The sequence below is a fragment of the Convolutriloba macropyga genome, chromosome 1 (genome assembly GCF_964194025.1).
Source record: "Convolutriloba macropyga chromosome 1, txConMacr16.3, whole genome shotgun sequence".
Classification (NCBI taxonomy): domain Eukaryota; kingdom Metazoa; phylum Xenacoelomorpha; order Acoela; family Convolutidae; genus Convolutriloba; species Convolutriloba macropyga.
Genome location: NC_134468.1, coordinates 58,984,987 through 59,003,991, shown reverse-complemented (window position 1 = coordinate 59,003,991; position 19,005 = coordinate 58,984,987). Strand labels below are relative to the sequence as shown.

The 19,005-nt window shown below is 38.3% G+C and overlaps 1 protein-coding gene across 1 annotated transcript; it reads left to right on the top strand.

The window, feature by feature from the left end:
• Positions 1–1,321: 1,321 nt before the first annotated feature.
• LOC142350172 (glutathione peroxidase 6-like) lies at positions 1,322–5,891 on the top strand. Its single transcript, XM_075401981.1, has 4 exons — positions 1,322–1,843; positions 2,766–2,859; positions 4,431–4,657; positions 5,489–5,891. Exons 3-4 carry the CDS (start codon positions 4,433–4,435, stop codon positions 5,714–5,716), a joined length of 453 nt encoding a protein of 150 aa, XP_075258096.1. The 5' UTR covers positions 1,322–1,843; positions 2,766–2,859; positions 4,431–4,432; the 3' UTR covers positions 5,717–5,891.
• Positions 5,892–19,005: the final 13,114 nt, after the last annotated feature.

Here is a 19,005-nt window from a genome sequence, read left to right as displayed (position 1 = left end):
CTGATGTTTGGAAAAGAAAAATACGAATCTGTCTTACTTGATGTTGCATGCTCCGATGAAAAATTAATCCAACACTCTGCAGAATTTTTCATTGGTTCTTTTTCTATCAAAAAATGTGGATGCTTACTTTTGAAGATTCGGACTCCTCAGTCCCTTAGATATTGGAGAGATGTAGCTTTCTGATCACATATGTCCCACGGTGTTTTTCCACAGAAAACTCCGGTATCGTCAACTTTCTTGCAGCGGTGTGGGACTTGGCGGTCTTTGGGACTTTGATTTGGGATTTTGCTGTCTCCTTCCGTCACTTGTGTATGATTTTCGACGTTTTCTTCATATACTGGTTCTGATGGATTGACGACCCCTGGATAGAAAACCGAGTAGTCCATTTAAGACGGTCTCTGATTGAAATCCTTCAATCGCTAAGAGAGCAAGTTTCCACTGCTGTGTTCACTTTTCCTATGATAGAGATGAGATGACTGTAACTTTTCGCAAAAAGCATTAATATAAAAAGGTGTTGTTGGGAAGTCTTTTGCTGACTGCGCAAAGTTATCTTAATTGATTTACTATTAGGTCCATTTTGACTGCGAATGCTAGCTCCACACTTAGAGATGGAGTTTGCTTCACGTTGGCTGCATATACTTAAGTGATTATGAACTTTCTACAAGTGTAGTTGGATCTCGTGCCGGCAATGACTAGTTTCTGATCTCTAAATTATTATCTAAAATGAAAATGACGATTAAAATTGAACTAATGTGATATTGTTCCCAATATCCTACCCGTATGATATTGATCAAAAGAAGAACAAAAAGTCTTCCACCTGCAACATTTTTGTGTTTCAACTTATGACATGCATTGGATTACAAAAAAATGCAAAACATAGGGAAATTGGCCATTAAAGTCTGGTGGCTATCAAGCGGTTAATTCAAAATGGATATCAATATCTGGTTCAGACTGGATATATGAAGTGGAAAAGAAGAAAAAAAGGGATATAAAGAAGAGAAGGCACGTTAACTGTGCACTTGTTTAATCATGTCAAGCTTCAGTATTTTGAATTCCCGATACCTGGATGCGCGGCCCAATTTTATTTTTGCTAACATTCAGACTGTAACCTTTCTTCGGGACGTGTATGCTGTCTAATTTTAAGCCTCTATCTGAACTAATTTTTATCGCTGAACTAGTTTCTTAATGAGCTTTTTACAGAGAGCTGTAGAACTTTGGTTACTTATCATGTTGTTCATAATAATTGTCTATACTGCTTAACCATTCTTAACTAACGAGCTTCAACTATTTTGAGAGCTGTATTTTGGCGTATATCCGATTCATTTTATCTTTTAATATTATCACAGCAAATAATAGTATTTGTGAATCTCTTATTGTTGAGAGCCCCTTTTACAGAGACCATTTAATAACTCGTGTACGCCTTAAATTGACAACCTTGAATATATTTCACATCTCACAAAATATGTCATGCCTCCAAAGTTTATACTTATGTGAATAACTGAACAGATTGATCGAACTTATGATAAAGGTTGAGTGCGAGTAAACAAAACTTTAGTCAAATCGAACAATAAGGGACAAAATTGTCCATTTTGCGTAATTTTGTCAAGCAAAGCAGTAGTATATCTGGTGTCATTTTAACTGAATGGCACCCCCATATCACTCAGCAATGAGGGGTGGAACCTTAGCTTCGGTTCAATCCCTACTTTTGTTGGTCGTTTCGATGTCAGTGTCTGGTGTCAATGGCGAACCATGGAAGGATTCCAACTATACAGTGTGTCAAACAGAGTCCGGCAGGAGCATCTATGACTTCACAGTGCCCAAGATGATTGACGATGACGAGCAAGTTAGAACTTTGATAAAAAAAACAATCTCCAAAAATTTTCTTTTTTTATTTTAAAACCCAAATATTACACACTTTTTCATCTTTTAATTTCATCTTTTGATACACGTACATGGATCATATATGATATCCTGGGAATCATAGAGTATCATTGATGATTCATATATGTTTCGTACTGGTTGCGGAAAGAAACCCGAGGAAAAAACTCCCACTTCATTTTAGATAGGAAATAAACCCCCACGGAAATAAACCCCCACAGATAAAACCCCCACGGAAATAAACCCCCACGGAAATAAACTCCCACTTGACTATTAAAGAGCTGCGGATTTAGCGCGTTTGTCCATGCCTCGCGGGCCAAGGCCATGCCTCAGCAATTTCGACTTGATATGAAATTATCTCAACTGAAGTGAAAAAAATCACTTGTCTTAAACTATCACGATTAGGTGCAAAAAAACATTAGGTGCGATTAGGTCGAGCATTGGTCTTTAACCCCGCAAACAGATAGGGTGATCAGTATGGACGTCTAGTTCTTTCCCGACCATAACTTCACCTCCTCATTTTATTATCAAGCTTTTGTGTTGCTACCAGACGCTCAGCTTTTCTGAAAATTGTGATCTCTCATTTGTAAGAGTATTTGAATGCATAAACATTGCCTTAAACTTGCGTGAACTTGCAAGTTTTCTTAGTAAGGATACATAACCTTGAGTGATCTTAGGACATAGTTAGTAAGGATACATAACCTCTTAGTAGGAACTAGGTAGTACAATTATCACAAACGTAACTATTCGGAATGTCTGGAGTCATGATAAACTTCTTCAACCTTCTTCTGGAGGTGTAACGAACTTCTTGAACCAGTAATAAATTTCGAAACTTTTCTCTCTTTTTTTTCGAAAGTGAAATTCTGGCATTTTTTGTTGTGTTTTAGCCTGAGAACCTGAAGTTAAAGGACTACACGGATGGAAAGTGGACCATCCTGACCAATGTGGCCTCCTACTGAGGTCAAACCCCGCAGCTGATTGGTATGAATCACCCACATCACATCAAATAAACACTCTTGATAAGCAATTTATTTTTTTCTCTCAATCTAAAACGCCTAAATTAAAAACAACCATACTTGATTAATGATTCATGCTAGAAACTTTTGAAATCAAGCATTATTATTTGCCCAAGTTTTCTCAATGTTTCATGCAATAAGAGTATATAAGAATTGCTATTGAGGAGCGTCCAACGTGACAAAGTAAATTACTGGATCTCAGAGGATAAATAAGGAATTGCCAGTATTTTCATCTTGCAAAATTGGCGCTGAAGCTATACTAAATGAAGCCTCTTGGTTCAGGCAAGAACGATTCCCGCAGGACATTTTTTGCCCAGGATTGCTGATTACTGTAAAAAATCATAGTAACTGATTATTTTTCTGCGCAGCAAAGTCAGCTGATGGTTGTGGGCAGAATATATGAATATTGAGATTCATAAGCATGATTTGTGCTAATTCTAGACAATAAGTAATGAATTGAATCGATTAAAAAAATACTTTGTTTAATTCATTAAAAAATGTATTTAAATTAGGGCTGACTATAGAAAACTAAAAATCATTTAGGTAAATTTTCAAAGCAAGATTTATGCAAATAATCACTAAAGATAAATACCTGAAAATGGTTCACGAAAAGTTATAAGAAAGTACGAATAAGAGAATTAAGAACCTAGACCAAAAGCAGGTTTATTTGAACATTTCTCTATACTTATTGCTCAATCAAAACGGCCCCAGGCTATACAGGATCACGAAAAAAGGTCCTATTTTGAGATCTTGCGAAATTTCTCAAAATCTACTAGAATCTTTCAAGATGACCATCCGGAGCCGACTGGGGTAGCCTCTGTTTGATTACCTCCCAGGCTGAAGAGTGCGTTCGAAATCGTCCTGGTCCAGGCCACTTCGAGCGCACACCTGACCTTTGTTTATTGTGCGCTGGGTCTGGAAGGGTCTGAAAGGTGGATTGAGTGCACTTGAGTCTGATCATAGGTGGATTCAAGTGCACATGAGTCTGATCATAGACGGATTCGAGCGCACTTTGGGCGCATACAGACTGTCGAGCGCGCTTGAGTCTGATCATAAACGGCTTCGAACACACTTGAGTCTAATCATAAACAGTTTAGAGCGCAACTGAGTCTGATCATAAACGGCTTCGAGCGCAACTGGGCCTGGACCAGGAATGCTTCGAGCGCAACTCGGTCTGGACCAGGAATGCTTCGAGCGCAACTGGCTCTGAACCAGGAATGCTTCGAGCGCAACTGGGTCTGGACCAGGAATGCTTCGAGCGCAACTGGATCTGGACCAGGAATGCTTCGAGCGCAACTGGGTCTGGAACAGGAATGCTTCGAGCGCAACTGGGTCTGGACCAGGAACGCTTCGAGCGCATGATAATTGATAATCCTGGGCTTGAGGCCTTCCGATCAGAGAGCATTTCGAGCGCAACTGGGTCTGATCAGAAATGCTACGAGCGCAAACCTACTTTTAGGATTTTCTAGCATGTTCTTAAACAGAGAGGAGTCAATCAGTTGTTTGTTGAACTCGACTATCACATACTTGTTGTAGACATGAATGCAGTCCAGTCAGAAGCTGCCAACTCTTTAGTCCCCTTCACTGTTATTGGGTTCCCTTGTAACCAGTTTGGGTTACAAGAGCCGGGTAACAACAAGACGGAGCTGCTCAACCTGGCCAAGTATGTGAGACCAGGGAGTGGCTACGAACCCAATTTCCCCTGGTTCGGACCCCTGGATGTCAACGGGGACGGAGAACACCCACTCTTCACTTATTTGAAGGTAAACTTGTCTAGAGTATGAAATTATGAATTTTTGTGAGATAAATTTGAATTGGTCATATTGGTATGATACACGCACAAACCTTCCCAGATTGAGGTGACAGACAAAAATGACCTATGATTAGACCTCTGCTCGCAAACCCGTTTCAAGACTCTGTAACTTTGGTCTAGAAACACAAAGTTTGTGCTCGACTGAGAGACTCAGTGCTGGTCAGTGGTCACTGTCCTCTGGGATCTCGACCTGCTATAGGTCATAAAAAGACATCACAAAACTCATTTTTGACTTTTTCACAGATGGTTTCCACAGACACTTTAAATCAGCAAAGTGTGATTCATGACGGGGTTGCTACCGCTCATGGTTACGTTAACTGAACTCTGAATCTGACGACAATGAATAATTAGAGATGGAATTTGTTGGATCTACACACCCTACCTCCGTACCCCGTACAGTTGATGACCCCCGTCAAAATCATGTGTCGCTATATACCTCTTCACTGTGTATGAAAACTTCAAATGGGCATGGGGTGTGAAATTTTTTTGCCAGTAAGGGACAGATATTATTAGTGCCAAGAAGACGACTCATTGAAGTTCAGTTTTGCCCGTTTGGAAGTCTTTTATCAGTCAATCACAAAACTAGACGTAATACAATCCAGAAAATTGACCATTTTTCGCAATCTTGAAGCCTCAGCTCTTGTTGAAAACCGATAACATGAAAATATTAGGCAGAAACACTGAAGGGTTTTGTTTGGTTCAACGTCATAAATGTGCTCGCAATGTACCTTTGTAAAAAATATCCTAATCACAATTTCCTAATTAGTCGTGATCTTCACAGGATCTGTGTCCTCCTTACCAGAAGTTGATCGGAGACAAATCCGGACTGTTTTGGGACCCCATGCAGAGTGGAGACATCACTTGGAACTTTGAGAAGTTCCTGATCGACCAGAAGGGACAACCCGTAGCTCGCTTTGCACCCATCATCACCATTAGGCAGATATACGAACAGTATATCCTAAAGGCGCACAACAAACATCACCAACACAAACCATATGGCCACAATTAGTCTTTATAAAAATTTTATGTTTCAGGTATTACCTATATATTTATGCTCTATATAACAGTGCGTGTAAAGGTTATCCCTTCAGCCTACAGTCAGCTTATAATCATGTTCTTTAATGGGGCTTTTATTAAAACTTATTTAATATCCAAAAGCAGCAGAACAGCCACCATAAAATTGTTAGCCGCATGGATGCCGAAGAACAAATGACTAAAAACAAAACAAAATTTTTGATCAAGTGAAAACTGTCAATCATTTCCAGATCAAACAAGAAATTTCCCTTTTTGATGCAATTTTCGTCATCCCAATCCATTTATAAAAGGAAAATTTTGCAAACATCTCAATAATAGGACTCTTTTCAGATAAATATTATTTTTCCAAAATGTCTCATTACAAGATAATTTTACTTTCCGTAGCAAAACCTAAATTGCAGACCACGCTGTAGAACTTGAAACTCATTTTTTCCTTACATATACTAGTTTTCAGAACATAACCAAAAATCTACTTTTTAGGACAAACACCAATCAATTGTAGCAATTGACTTCATTGTTTCAAAGTTTTTTTAACTGTATTTCCATCTACAATTTGACTGAACATCTCGGATTGCAGTGAAATGCAACTGGCACCTAGTTTTCTCATTTTTATTAGGCAGCCAAGAACCAGCAGCGGGAACCAGCAACCATATGTCAAAATTGGAACCAGTGGTTCCTTTTTTCTAGTAAACTTGCGATTTACTCAGATTACTGACTGTTAAATTTTATGTGTCGCAAACAAAAAACAGCGGCATGGAAATATTTGTCTTCCAATATCCAACTAAGCGCGTCGGACAACCACCTGAGCTTCTCACTTTTTAAATTAATTCAAGAGCATAACAAAATTAAAGTTGCTAAATAATTCAGAGTCGATGCCCTATATTGAGGCAAGTCTTTCGAAATAACTTTACTTAAGCGACCGCTACTGTTCCGGGCGCTTCGGTCTATCACTCCGGCAAAAAAACTGTGGTAATGCTTTTCACGATTAAATGAGCGCCTTTCCCGAACGGTCGTTTTGTTAAATAGTCACAGTTTTCTGAGCTGTGGTTTTAGTGAAAGCCGCTTATATACTTAGGCCTGCAAAAACTGTTCCTCATCCAAAACTACCATAATGGTGCTACAACCGACTCATGTTCCTTTGATGCTTTTTTTGTTGTTACGCTTATCTAAAATAATGCCAATGCCTTTTATACTCTGGCATAAAAAATCTTTTTGCGCAAATTCCAGTCAGGATGCCTCATATTTTTGATGTATGCTTATATGAGAGCTGATCATGTTTCTTGGTTTTTTAATTGCATAGAGCGCTTTCAGGGGTACAAATTTCCAACCGAACTGAGCATGGGCTCATGACCAGTTGCACTTTACCATAAGTGGAATTGGTTCTTTTTTCCCTCAGTTTTGATAGATTTCAGGAAAAACAGCACAATTTCCTCGTTTTCTAAGTTACCATGCAGTCAAAGTGCAGCTCAATTTGAACGATTTTCCGGTTTACCATTATCAACTAGTTACAAAATGGAGTCCTAAACATTGAGGATGTCTACAACAACTATCTAAGAGGTTTCGAGATTGGGGGCAACTCCAGTCGGGACAAAACTGAGATGGGAAATGGAGCATGGGGAATGGGGCAACTCAAAACCGGAAAAAAGCGGGAAAAATACGCGAAGGATTATACGTTGAGACGTTGCAACCGATTTGTCAAAAAGTTGTTTCCAAATGCCAGCAATGTTGAAAACGGGAAATCAATCGACAGAAAAAAGTCTATGGCTCGTCTTACCATTGAACCTATAACGCTTTACATACATAGCTTGGCTCAATGTCTACTGGAAGAGATCCCATCCTCACTGCGCTCTAAAAATAAGTAGAAGTGTTTGAAATAAGTAGAAGTGTTTGAAGTAGAAGTGAAATAAGTAGAAGTAAGTAGAAGTTTTTGAAGTAGAATTGAATAAGTAGAAGTGTTACTCAGTGTTTGAAAACACTGAGTAAAATGCCAGATGATAACTAACTTTCATAAACTTGGTCCCCTAATAAAAAGGAAAGCTTTCTTGCCACAAAAGCTACTGTTTGACGCATTGTATTCAAATATCTCTGATACTCGACAGGAGGTTTGGTACGCCCTTAAGCTCAAACTTGATGCGGCGGGTTTTTCCTTTTTGATCTAGGAATTTAGTAATTTCACCTCAAATAAAAAAAATAATGAGACTTTCAAATTCTAAACAACCATTTCAACACCAGTATTTTGCCGAATAATTGCTACGAAATTGTTTGATCTAGTTCTCCAATCTTGTTGAACCCTAATGATGTTTCGTCTGAATCACTAAATCTAAGCACTATTATTGACATGATTGAACGAAGTATAGACTAGTCTTTGTTCTAATGGTACTAAACACATAACAAACAAGCTAAACGCCAAAACTGAACTACAGTTTCTTTTACGTCTTGTCTAGGTTAAAATGGTTAGTTGAACCGACAACCTTTTCCATCATTTACCCTGGCCGTCCCATCCAAAGTTCTCCTTCAAACAATTCCGATGACTCCAAATTCAAATACTCATGGTTCAACTCATGTTTATAATAGTATTTCAAGGTTAGTTATATACATCTACCTTGCTCTACACAAAAATTTGAGTTAAAAGCATCCAAAAATTCGTGTACGCGAGCAGTGATTCTGCTTTGAGCTTTTTTTACTTTGTGGTTTTCCAAATTTTTGAAATTAGTATTACGTTTTTATGACCATCATCATCAATATTCAGTCCAATTCAACCTGCTAAGTAGAAGTGCTTTACTCAAATTAAGTTTTTTGACTCAACTTCTTGGATTTTTTAGTTTAGCTTTTTTACTTAAGATCGGGCTTCTGGTAGCGAAATTGGAAACTTGATGAGATGCCTTCCAGGTGAACACTATTGTAAAATTTTGGAGTCCAATTGAGTTCTCCGGACGAAATTACGGATATATCGTCGCTCGATATACTAGTAATAAGCTTAGTTTTGTCCACTAACACAACTAATTGCATAGGTTTGCCCTGAGAGTCTGAAGGACGTTCGTAAAATTATACGAAAAATATCGAAGATGCTTCCGTCCGTTCTGTATACTTCGTTTCGTTTTCCCGTGGACGGACGAATTAGGTTGTCACCTCAGTGTAGTAAGGAATGCGGAAATAAGTTGAAACTAAACTGAGTTGCTCCATACTTTGTGTAGAATTTTGTACTTTGTTTCAGCTGACTAGCTGGGGACTGACCAGCGCCTAAAACTCTAACAAATTGATGGCTCTCAGACTTCTATTGGAGGGTCCTTTTGCCCAACGCTGCTTTTGTCGGCGTTGGAAAACCATAGTTGGAATAATGAATTGATTTGAGTAATCGAATAAAATCAAATGAATCGACAAGAAATGTAAAAGGTTACAAAACTTGAGTCAAATTTCAACCAGAGTTTAATTGTAACAGATGGTTCACAAAGTTAATTTTGTAACCAAATTCACAACAAAAAAGCTACTACTCTCTGTCACAAAAGAATTTCTCAGCACAATGGGGTACTCCAAACAGCTCGCAATTAGGCCGCTTGATCTAACTGGGGTTCTCCGGTGTTCTCTATTTAACAAGTCAGTTCAACTCCATCAACATATTTTTGTTGTCACAACTTCTCGACAGGTCAACGCGTAAGCTGCAGCTCTGTTATAGTACTGTTTTGATGACATTGTTGTTCTACTCCTTAGTAATTAATCAAGCAATAACATACAAGAAAGTTCAAACAAAGAATCTGTTCACTTCGCATTATGGGCCACATTAGTTCTGTCTTTCTTTCGTAAAATTTGCTATGACTTCAAGTGAACAAACTGAAAGCCTTCAATATACATTGCCGACTTCTATTCAAGCTATTAAAACTAAATAAAAGCAGTATCAGACTTATGGCGCTACAATTTAATCAATCGTTCAACCACTCAACTCACAAATTTAGCCTTTTTGGAAGTTTAAATTCCTTCAAAGTTTCTAGAAAACATTTTTCCAAATGTGACATTGATGGAGCTTGTCACGAGGTATGCACTAACTCCCTACCAAGTTTGAAAACACTGAGTAAAATGCCAGGTGATAACTAACTTTCATAAACTTGGTCCCCTAATAAAAAGGAAAGCTTTCTTGCCACAAAAGCTACTGTTTTACGCATTGTAGTCAAATATCTCTGATACTCGACAGGAGGTTTGGTACGCCCTTAAACTCAAACTTGATGCGGCGGGTTTTTCCTTTTTGATCTAGGAGTTTAGTAATTTCACCTCAAATAAAAAAATGATGAGACTTTCAAATTCTAAACAACCCCTTCAACACCATTATTTTGCCGAATAACTGCTATGAATTTGTTTGATCTAGTTCTCCAATCTTGTTGAACCCTAATGATTTTTCGTCAGAATCACTAAATCTAAGCACTATTATTGACATGATTGAACCAAGTATAGACTAGTCTTTGTTCTAATGGTACTAAACACATAACAAACAAGCTAATTGCCAAAACTGAACTATAGTTTCTTTTACGTCTTGTCTAGGTTAAAATGGTTAGTTGAACCGACAACCTCTTCGATCATTTACCCTGGCCGTCCCATCCAAATTTCTCCTTCAAACAATTCCGATGACTCCAAATTCAAATACTCATGGTTCAACTCATGTTTATAATAGTATTTCAAGGTTAGTTATATACATCTAGTTTGCTCTACACAAAAAATTGAGTTAAAAGCATCCGAAATTTCGTGTACGCAAGCAGTGATTCTCTTTTGAGCTTTTATTTTACTCTGTGGTTTTCCAAATTTTTGAATTTAGTATTAGGTTTTTATGACCATCATCATCAATATTCAGTCCAATTCAACCTGCTTGTGTAATTTAGACCACAATTAGCTAATTATTAAATAGAGAAAGCTAACTTGAAAAAGAGACTAGCAAGATAAGAAATGACCGTCAAGAAATGAAGTTATTCAGATTTACTCAGCGTTTTTGAAATCATTGCTTCCGTCGATGCGTGAAGGGATGGCCACTCAACTCTCTGCTCGACCGTCTTCTACCGTGGTGTGGTGTGGTCTCTTCCTCCAGCACCATGTCCTCAAAAGATTCAACATGGACCATACCTCCTTCTGATTTTTCTGAAGCCACATCGATCCTCTCAATATCGCCTTCCGAGCACGAGTCCGACTGCTGTCTGACTGCAGGGCTGCTGACTGGTCCCCTCCCTTCCGCTGCGTACCAAACTCATCGTAATGATCAACAAGCACTGCAAATCCATTAACGAATGGAACCGAACCCTCCCTTCCGTTCTGATCGCCATCGCTCGACAATGAGATGAACTCGGGCTTCGAACTCTTACCGCCATTTGGGATTCCGTATGCAACTTTTGGCGTAATCAACTGAAAACGAGAGTCCCGCAATGCTGACAGGAATTGAGTTTTGAGTTTCCCCACTGAAAAACTCCGCCCCAACTGTCCTCATCTACTCTGTTACCTTAGTACTGTGAATCAGCTGATAGCTCAAAATTCTAATGTGACTTCTTTTCCAGTTTTTTCGATCAGAAGAAGCTAAGTCCTCGGCTGAACTGCAAGACTCACTCGCTTCGACTAACAACTGACCACAACTCCTGGATCCAATGTCCTCAAAATATTGGCCGCGTGATTCCGCTGATTGCTCACTGCGACTTGAGTTGGCCTCCATTCTGACTTTCCTCCCTCTCAGATGTCACTTTTTGACACCGCTTTCAAAATTTCCGTGCCGTTTCGCATAAAATTTTAAGTACTAACTTCCAAAACCAACCCTCTTCCGATTAGCCGTTCCCCGATGCCTTACATTCCGCCCTTGATTTTACTGTTGAAAAAAAATTTCTGCTTATTGAAATTTGGATTTTCATGAAGAACTGCTCCGAAGGCCTTAAACTGCTCCAAAGGCCTTAAAAGAACTGCTCCAAAGGCCTTAAATTCGACATCCTTTTCCATCATTTACCCTGGCCGTCCCATCCAAAGTTCTCCTTCAAACAATTCCGATGACTCCAAATTCAAATACTCATGGTTCAACTCATGTTTATAATAGTATTTCAAGGTTAGTTATATACATCTAGCTTGCTCTACACAAAAATTTGAGTTAAAAGCATCCAAAAAATCAAAAATTCGTGTACGCGAGCAGTGATTCTCTTTTGAGATTTTTTTACTTTGTGGTTATTCAAATTTTTGAAATTAGTATTACGTTTTTATGACCATCATCATCAATATTCAGTCCAATTCAACCTGCTAAGTAGAAGTGCTTTACTCAAATTAAGTTTTTTGGCTCAACTTCGTGGATTTTTTAGTTTAGCTTTTATACTTAAGATCGGGCTTCTGGTAGCGAAATTGGAAACTTGATGAGATGCCTTCCAGGTGAACACTATTGTCCAACTTTTGGAGTCCAATTGAGTTCTCCGGACAAAATTACGGATATATCGTCGCTCGATATACTAGTAATAAGCTTAGCTTTGTCCACTAACACAACTAATTGCATAGGTTTGCCCTGAGAGTCTGAAGGACGTTCGTAAAATTATACGAAAAATATCGAAGATGCTTCCGTCCGTTCTGTATACTTCGTTTCGTTTTCCCGTGAACGGACGAATTAGGTTGTCACCTCAGTGTAGTAAGGAATGCGGAAATAAGTTGAAACTAAACTGAGTTGCTCCATACTTTGTGTAGAATTTTGTACTTTGTTTCAGCTGACTAGCTGGGGTCTGACCAGCGCCTAAAACTCTAACAAATTGATGGCTCTCAGACTTCTATTGGAGGGTCCTTTTGCCCAACGCTGCTTTTGTCGGCGTTGGAAAACCATAGTTGGAATAATGAATTGATTTGAGTAATCGAATAAAATCAAATGAATTGACAAGAAATGTAAAAGGTTACAAAACTTGAGTCAAATTTCAACCAGAGTTTAATTGTAACAGATGGTTCACAAAGTTAATTTTGTAACCAAATTCACAACAAAAAAGCTACTACTCTCTGTCACAAAAGAAATTCTCAGCACAATGGGGTACTCCAAACAGCTCGCAATTAGGCCGCTTGATCTAACTGGGGTTCTCCGGTGTTCTCTATTTAACAAGTCAGTTCAACTCCATCAACATATTTTTGTTGTCATAACTTCTCGACAGGTCAACGCCTAAGCTGCAGCTCTGTTATAGTACTGTTTTGATGACATTGTTGTTCTACTCCTTAGTAATTAATCAAGCAATAACATACAAGAAAGTTCAAACAAAGAATCTGTTCACTTCGCATTATGGGCCACATTAGTTCTGTCTTTCTTTCGTAAAATTTGCTATGACTTCAAGCGAACAAACTAAAAGCCTTCATTATACATTGCCGACTTCTATTCAAGCTATTAAAACTAAATAAAAGCAGTATCAGACTTATGGCGCTACAATTTAATCAATCGTTCAACCACTTAACTCACAAATTTAGCCTTTTTGGAAGTTTAAATTCCTTCAAAGTTTCTAGAAAACATTTTTCCAAATGTGACATTGATGGAGCTTGTCCCGAGGTATGCACTAACTCCCTACCAAGTTTGAAAACACTGAGTAAAATGCCAGGTGATAACTAACTTTCATAAACTTGGTCCCCTAATAAAAAGGAAAGCTTTCTTGCCACAAAAGCTACTGTTTGACGCATTGTATTCAAATATCTCTGATACCCGACAGGAGGTTTGGTACGCCCTTAAACTCAAACTTGATGCAGCGGGTTTTTCCTTTTTGATCTAGGAATTTAGTAATTTCACCTCAAATAAAAAAAATAATGAGACTTTCAAATTCTAAACAACCCCTTCAACACAATTATTTTGCCGAATAATTGCTATGAAATTGTTTGATCTGGTTCTCCAATCTTGTTGAACCCTAATGATTTTTCGTCTGAATCACTAAATCTAAGCACTATTATTGACATGATTGAACCAAGTATAGACTAGTCTTTGTTCTAATGGTACTAAACACATAACAAACAAGCTAATTGCCAAAACTGAACTATAGTTTCTTTTACGTCTTGTCTAGGTTAAAATGGTTAGTTGAACCGACAACCTTTTCGATCAGTTACCCTGGCCGTCCCATCCAAATTTCTCCTTCAAACAATTCCGATGACTCCAAATTCAAATACTCATGGTTCAACTCATGTTTATAATAGTATTTCAAGTTTAGTTATATACATCTAGTTTGCTCTACACAAAAATTTGAGTTAAAAGCATCCGAAATTTCGTGTACGCAAGCAGTGATTCTCTTTTGAGCTTTTATTTTACTCTGTGGTTTTCCAAATTTTTGAATTTAGTATTACGTTTTTATGACCATCATCATCAATATTCAGTCCAATTCAACCTGCTTGTGTAATTTAGACCACAATTAGCTAAATATTAAATAGAGAAAGCTAACTTGAAAAAGAGACTAGCAAGATAAGAAATGACCGTCAAGAAATGAAGTTATTCAGATTTACTCAGCGTTTTTGAAATCATTGCTTCCGTCGATGCGTGAAGGGATGGCCACTCATTTCTCTGCTCGACCGTCTTCTACCGTGGTGTGGTGTGGTCTCTTCCTCCAGCACCATGTCCTCAAAAGATTCAACATGGACCATACCTCCTTCTGATTTTTCTAAAGCCACATTGATCCTCTCAATACCGCCTTCCGAGCACGAGTCCGACTGCTGTCTGACTGCAGGGCTGCTGACGGGTCTCCTCCCTTCCGCTGCGTACCAAACTCATCGTAATGATCAACAAGCACTGCAAATCCATTAACAAATGGAACCGAACCCTCCCTTCCGTTCTGATCGCCATCGCTCGACAATGAGATGAACTCGGGCTTCGAACTCTTACCGCTATTTGGGATTCCGTATGCAACTTTTGGCGTAATCAACTGAAAACGAGAGTCCCGCAATGCTGACAGAAATTGAGTTTTGAGTTTCCCCACTGAAAAACTCCGCCCCAACTGTCCTCATCTACTCTGTTACCTTAGTACTGTGAATCAGCTGATAGCTCAAACTTCTAATGTGACTTCCTTTCCAGTTTTTTTGATCAGAAGAGGCTAAGTCCTCGGGTGAACTGCAAGACTCACTCGCTTCGACTAACAACTGACCACAACTCCTGGATCCCATGTCCTCAGAATATTGGCCGCGTGATTCCGCTGATTGCTCACTGCGACTTGAGTTGGCCTCCATTCTGACTTTCCTCCCTCTCAGATGTCACTTTTTGACACCGCTTTCAAAATTTCCGTGCCGCTTCGCATAAAATTTTAAGTACTAACTTCCAAAACCAACCCTCTTCCGTTTAGCCGTTCCCCGATGCCTTACATTCCGCCCTTGATTTTAATGTTGAAAAAAATTTCTGCTTATTGAAATTTGGATTTTCAAGAAGAACTGCTCCAAAGGCCTTAAACTTTTCTCAACCACAAAAATTTTAAGTGGTTTTCAATGTTATGACAAATTAAGACACTCAGTTCTTCTCTTAAAATCGGGGTTGTTCAGAAATTCTTGTTTACTTGGGCGTCTGATTTGCGCTCAAAATCACTCTCCCGCACCAGGAAAGTCCCCCTCCATCATCATCTATTGGTCAGCAGGTCCCTTCAATTTTTAACAAGTTTTTTTTCCAGTCTGGCCCGAAGCTCGGACCTACATAAGTACGAATGGTTCTCAAGACCAAAAGTACGATTATAGCTCATCTGTAATTCTTGGCATTCCTCCGAATCATGACTGCAGGCCTCTATCACCCTTTATTGTTAACAACTGTTTTAATCATGTCACTAACTCAACAAACCTCAAATCGTTCTTCTACTTCAGTGAAACTGAGGAGTTGATCACGTCCTCTGGTTGAAATCGCTACACATATATCCCCGATGTGAACCTCTGATGAGTTTTCCTGTTGGAACACAGCAACTCTAGCTACAGCAACTCTAGCAACGCCAGCACTTGTAATATGCTTTCACCAGAAATGTCCACTGAGATGCAGTTATCAGGTACTTGAGCACCGTCAGTTTTAGACGTGCTTGATTCAATGATTTCAAAAACTTCTGCTGTTTAAAAGCAATACCAACAGTCCAACTCGGACTCAATTGAACATTCTCTGCCTACTCTCAATCTCTGTTTCCCTCACAATCAAGCTCCCTCCTGACCCTTTCCACTGGTTTCTCTTTCTTTTTCTCTGGTCGTTGATCAAGTCAATTCTCCTTCACTCTCTTTTTGTTCGAACTTGCAAAGTCCAACGCAAACTGCAACCACCACAGCCGTCAAACCACTCTAACTGTCACGATGTCTTGGGAGGCCAAGCAGGAGCCCCATTGTTATGTTTTGTACCTTTTTTAGGCTGACTAGCTGGGGACTGACTAGCTTCAAAAACTCTAACAAAATGAAACTTGTGTTTTGATGGCTCTCAGACCTCTATTGGAGGAATCTTTTTTACTTTTGTACCCACTCAGTAAGAAAACCTAGTTGGAATAATGAGTTGATTCGAGTAATCGAATAACTTCCAATGGGACAATAATTGTAAAAGATCACAAAAATATATATAAATTCAACCAGAGTTTTATTATAGAAGATGGTTCACGACGTTAACTTTGCAACCAAATTCACGACTAAAAAGCTACTATTCTCTATCACAACAGAATTTTTTAGCACAATGGGTACAACAGTTAGCTCTAAATTAAGCCGCTTGATCTAACTGCGGTTCTTCTGTGTTCTCTATTTGCCGAGTCAGCTCAACTCTCTCAACAATGTTTTTGTTATTAAAAATTCTCTAAATGTCAATTACTAAGCTACAGCTCTATTATTTTACTATTTTGGTGATGTTGTTGTTCTACGCCTTAGTATTTACTCAAGCAACAACATACAAGAAAGTTCAAACAAATTAATCTGTTCACTTCGCATTTTGGACTGCCTTAGTTATTTCTTTCTTACGTAAAGTTTGTAATGATTCAAGTGAACAACTGAATAACCTGTACGTCTTGTTTTATACATTGCTGACTTCTACTAAAGCTATTCAAACCTAAAAAAAGCAGTATCAGACTTATGACGCTACCAATTAATTAATCGGTCAACAACTCAACTCAATAAATTAGCCTTTTTTGGTAGTTTAAAGTCCCCCATGGTTTCTAGAGAACGAAGTCCCCAAAATTGACAACGATGGCAGCTGACCCCTAGTGTGCACTCCCTCTCACCAAATTTGACCACACTGAGTTAAACACTGGATGATAACTAACTTTCATAAACTTGGTCCCACTCATACAAATGAAAGTTATCTTGCCACATTCGATACTGTTTTACGCCTTGTAGTCAAATATCCCTGGTACTCAAAGGATGTGTTACTACATCTTTAAACTGAAACTTGTTGCAGCAGAATTTTTCGTTTTTGATCTAGGGGCCGAGTAATTGCACTTCAAATAAAAAAAACAATGACAGCTTCAAATTCTACTCTGTGCTTCATTTACGAATTCTAACTAACTATGTTAAACTGAGGAAAGCTGTGATGATCAAGAAAATGATTGCTGTCATGTATTTAAACTGTATTTTCCGTTAGTTTTTCCCCTCATTTGATTAAGATTTTGTCAAGAAGTTGGTCGCTTAATCTCTTTTTAATTGCTTAGAAGTTTTTAGCAATTATATTAGTCCTGTCGGTCTTTTTTATTCAATTTTTCGCTTGACTAATTATTCGTCTGACACATTTGGAAGAAAGAGGTAGCGCCTAGCGGGCATTAAGTGCTCTTAGAGCCTTTCAACTCTGTATCAGTTTAAACTGTTTCGGAGACTTAAATTTATGGTGTGAAGGGCGGTGCTTAGAGGTTGAAGACACCCCCAGTGTTTATCCCCCCATCCCCCCACCGCACCACGCTGTTACCCTTCCCCCCACCCCAGTGTTGCCCTACCCCCCCCCCCCCCCCCGTGGCTACTACTCATATTGGTTCGTCTTTAAGTTACATAGACGTTTTTGTATATCTTTCTGTTTCCAGGTTGGCTTTAAGTTGTTCAAAATCGTATTAAACATTTTTTACAACTATTATAAACAGTTTTAAATGGCTCACAGACAAAGTCTTTTTATTCGATATTTCATTTTAATGGACCCGTCCGGCCCTTTTCATTTTCTTTCGGCGAAAATGAATAAACAGGTAACGCACGGAGGTCCTTAAGTTCTCTTACAGCCTATCAACTTACTAAACTAAATTTGCGATTTATCAAAACTGTTTTGGAGACAAATTTTTGGCAGTTGTACATAATTATTCCCCGACTTCACGCCCTCCGTCGCATCAGATTCCCCCCGCTCCTCTAATTCTCACCCCTGCACATCGATCGTTCAACCGAGTGGAAGTAACCGAATCTTATCATCAAGTTAACGATAAAGATCTATAGGTTCGCTTCTGGCCTTACTTTTTGATTTAAAGGCTACTGTTTGAGAATACTATTTCAAGTCCCAGTACAAAAAATTTAGTTGAAATAAAAATCAGATGGTTATAGCTTTTTTTATTTTTGTGACTTGGAAGGAGAAATTAAAAACTTTTGAGATTTTGAAATAAAGATAATGTAGAACTTTTTATATGCAAAATTTTACACTGGACGATGTAATAATTGTAGGTGGGTACAATCGACACTTTTTATTCAAAATTGAGGTCCAAATTTAGAGACAGTTCTTCACAATACATTTATCGGGAAAATTTGCGAAAATAATTAATTGATGGAACAGTTTTCAACAGTTGGTAATTGTTCTGCTCTGTATTTAACTCACTTTTTATAGAATCATAGTGATAAATAGAATTCTTTGTTATTTTCGTTCCGATTGATCATGCTGTATTCAAATGGTGGAAACTTATTTGATTTTGATAGCTAAATTTTACTATGAATGTGCTGTTTCCTTGATGATGCATATTTCACAATTGCTTTAATGACGAGAAATTGAGAATCCGATTATTTGGAATCGATTTTTCTGATGGTGCTGTGATTTTACATTCATTTTCTGCATTCAGTGACTGTAAGCATAATCTGGTACGCAGTTTGGAAAATTTCATTAAGGAGTAATTAACATCTTAGTATAAAACTTTTTAAGTGAAAATTACCCAGGTTGAGGTCCGAGACGAAACTCACCTCTGATCAGGCTGGAGTGCACACCTTTAACGTGCGCGCTTCCCTAGTAGAAAAATAATGGAAAGTTAATAAAAATTTAGAATTATTTCCAAAAAGAGGCTTTATTTTTTTTACAAATTTTACAAAAATTTCCGAAACTTTTCCTTTAATTTTAAAAATTTTGTAAACTCTTGCCTTAATTGAGAAATA

Bases quoted from the DNA above. Each gene is read 5' to 3' on its own strand.
- LOC142350172 (XM_075401981.1), top strand. From the start codon at position 4,433: ATGAATGCAGTCCAGTCAGAAGCTGCCAACTCTTTAGTCCCCTTCACT. The intron at 4,658-5,488 runs GTAAACTTGTCT...TGATCTTCACAG, and splicing joins CACTCTTCACTTATTTGAAG to GATCTGTGTCCTCCTTACCA.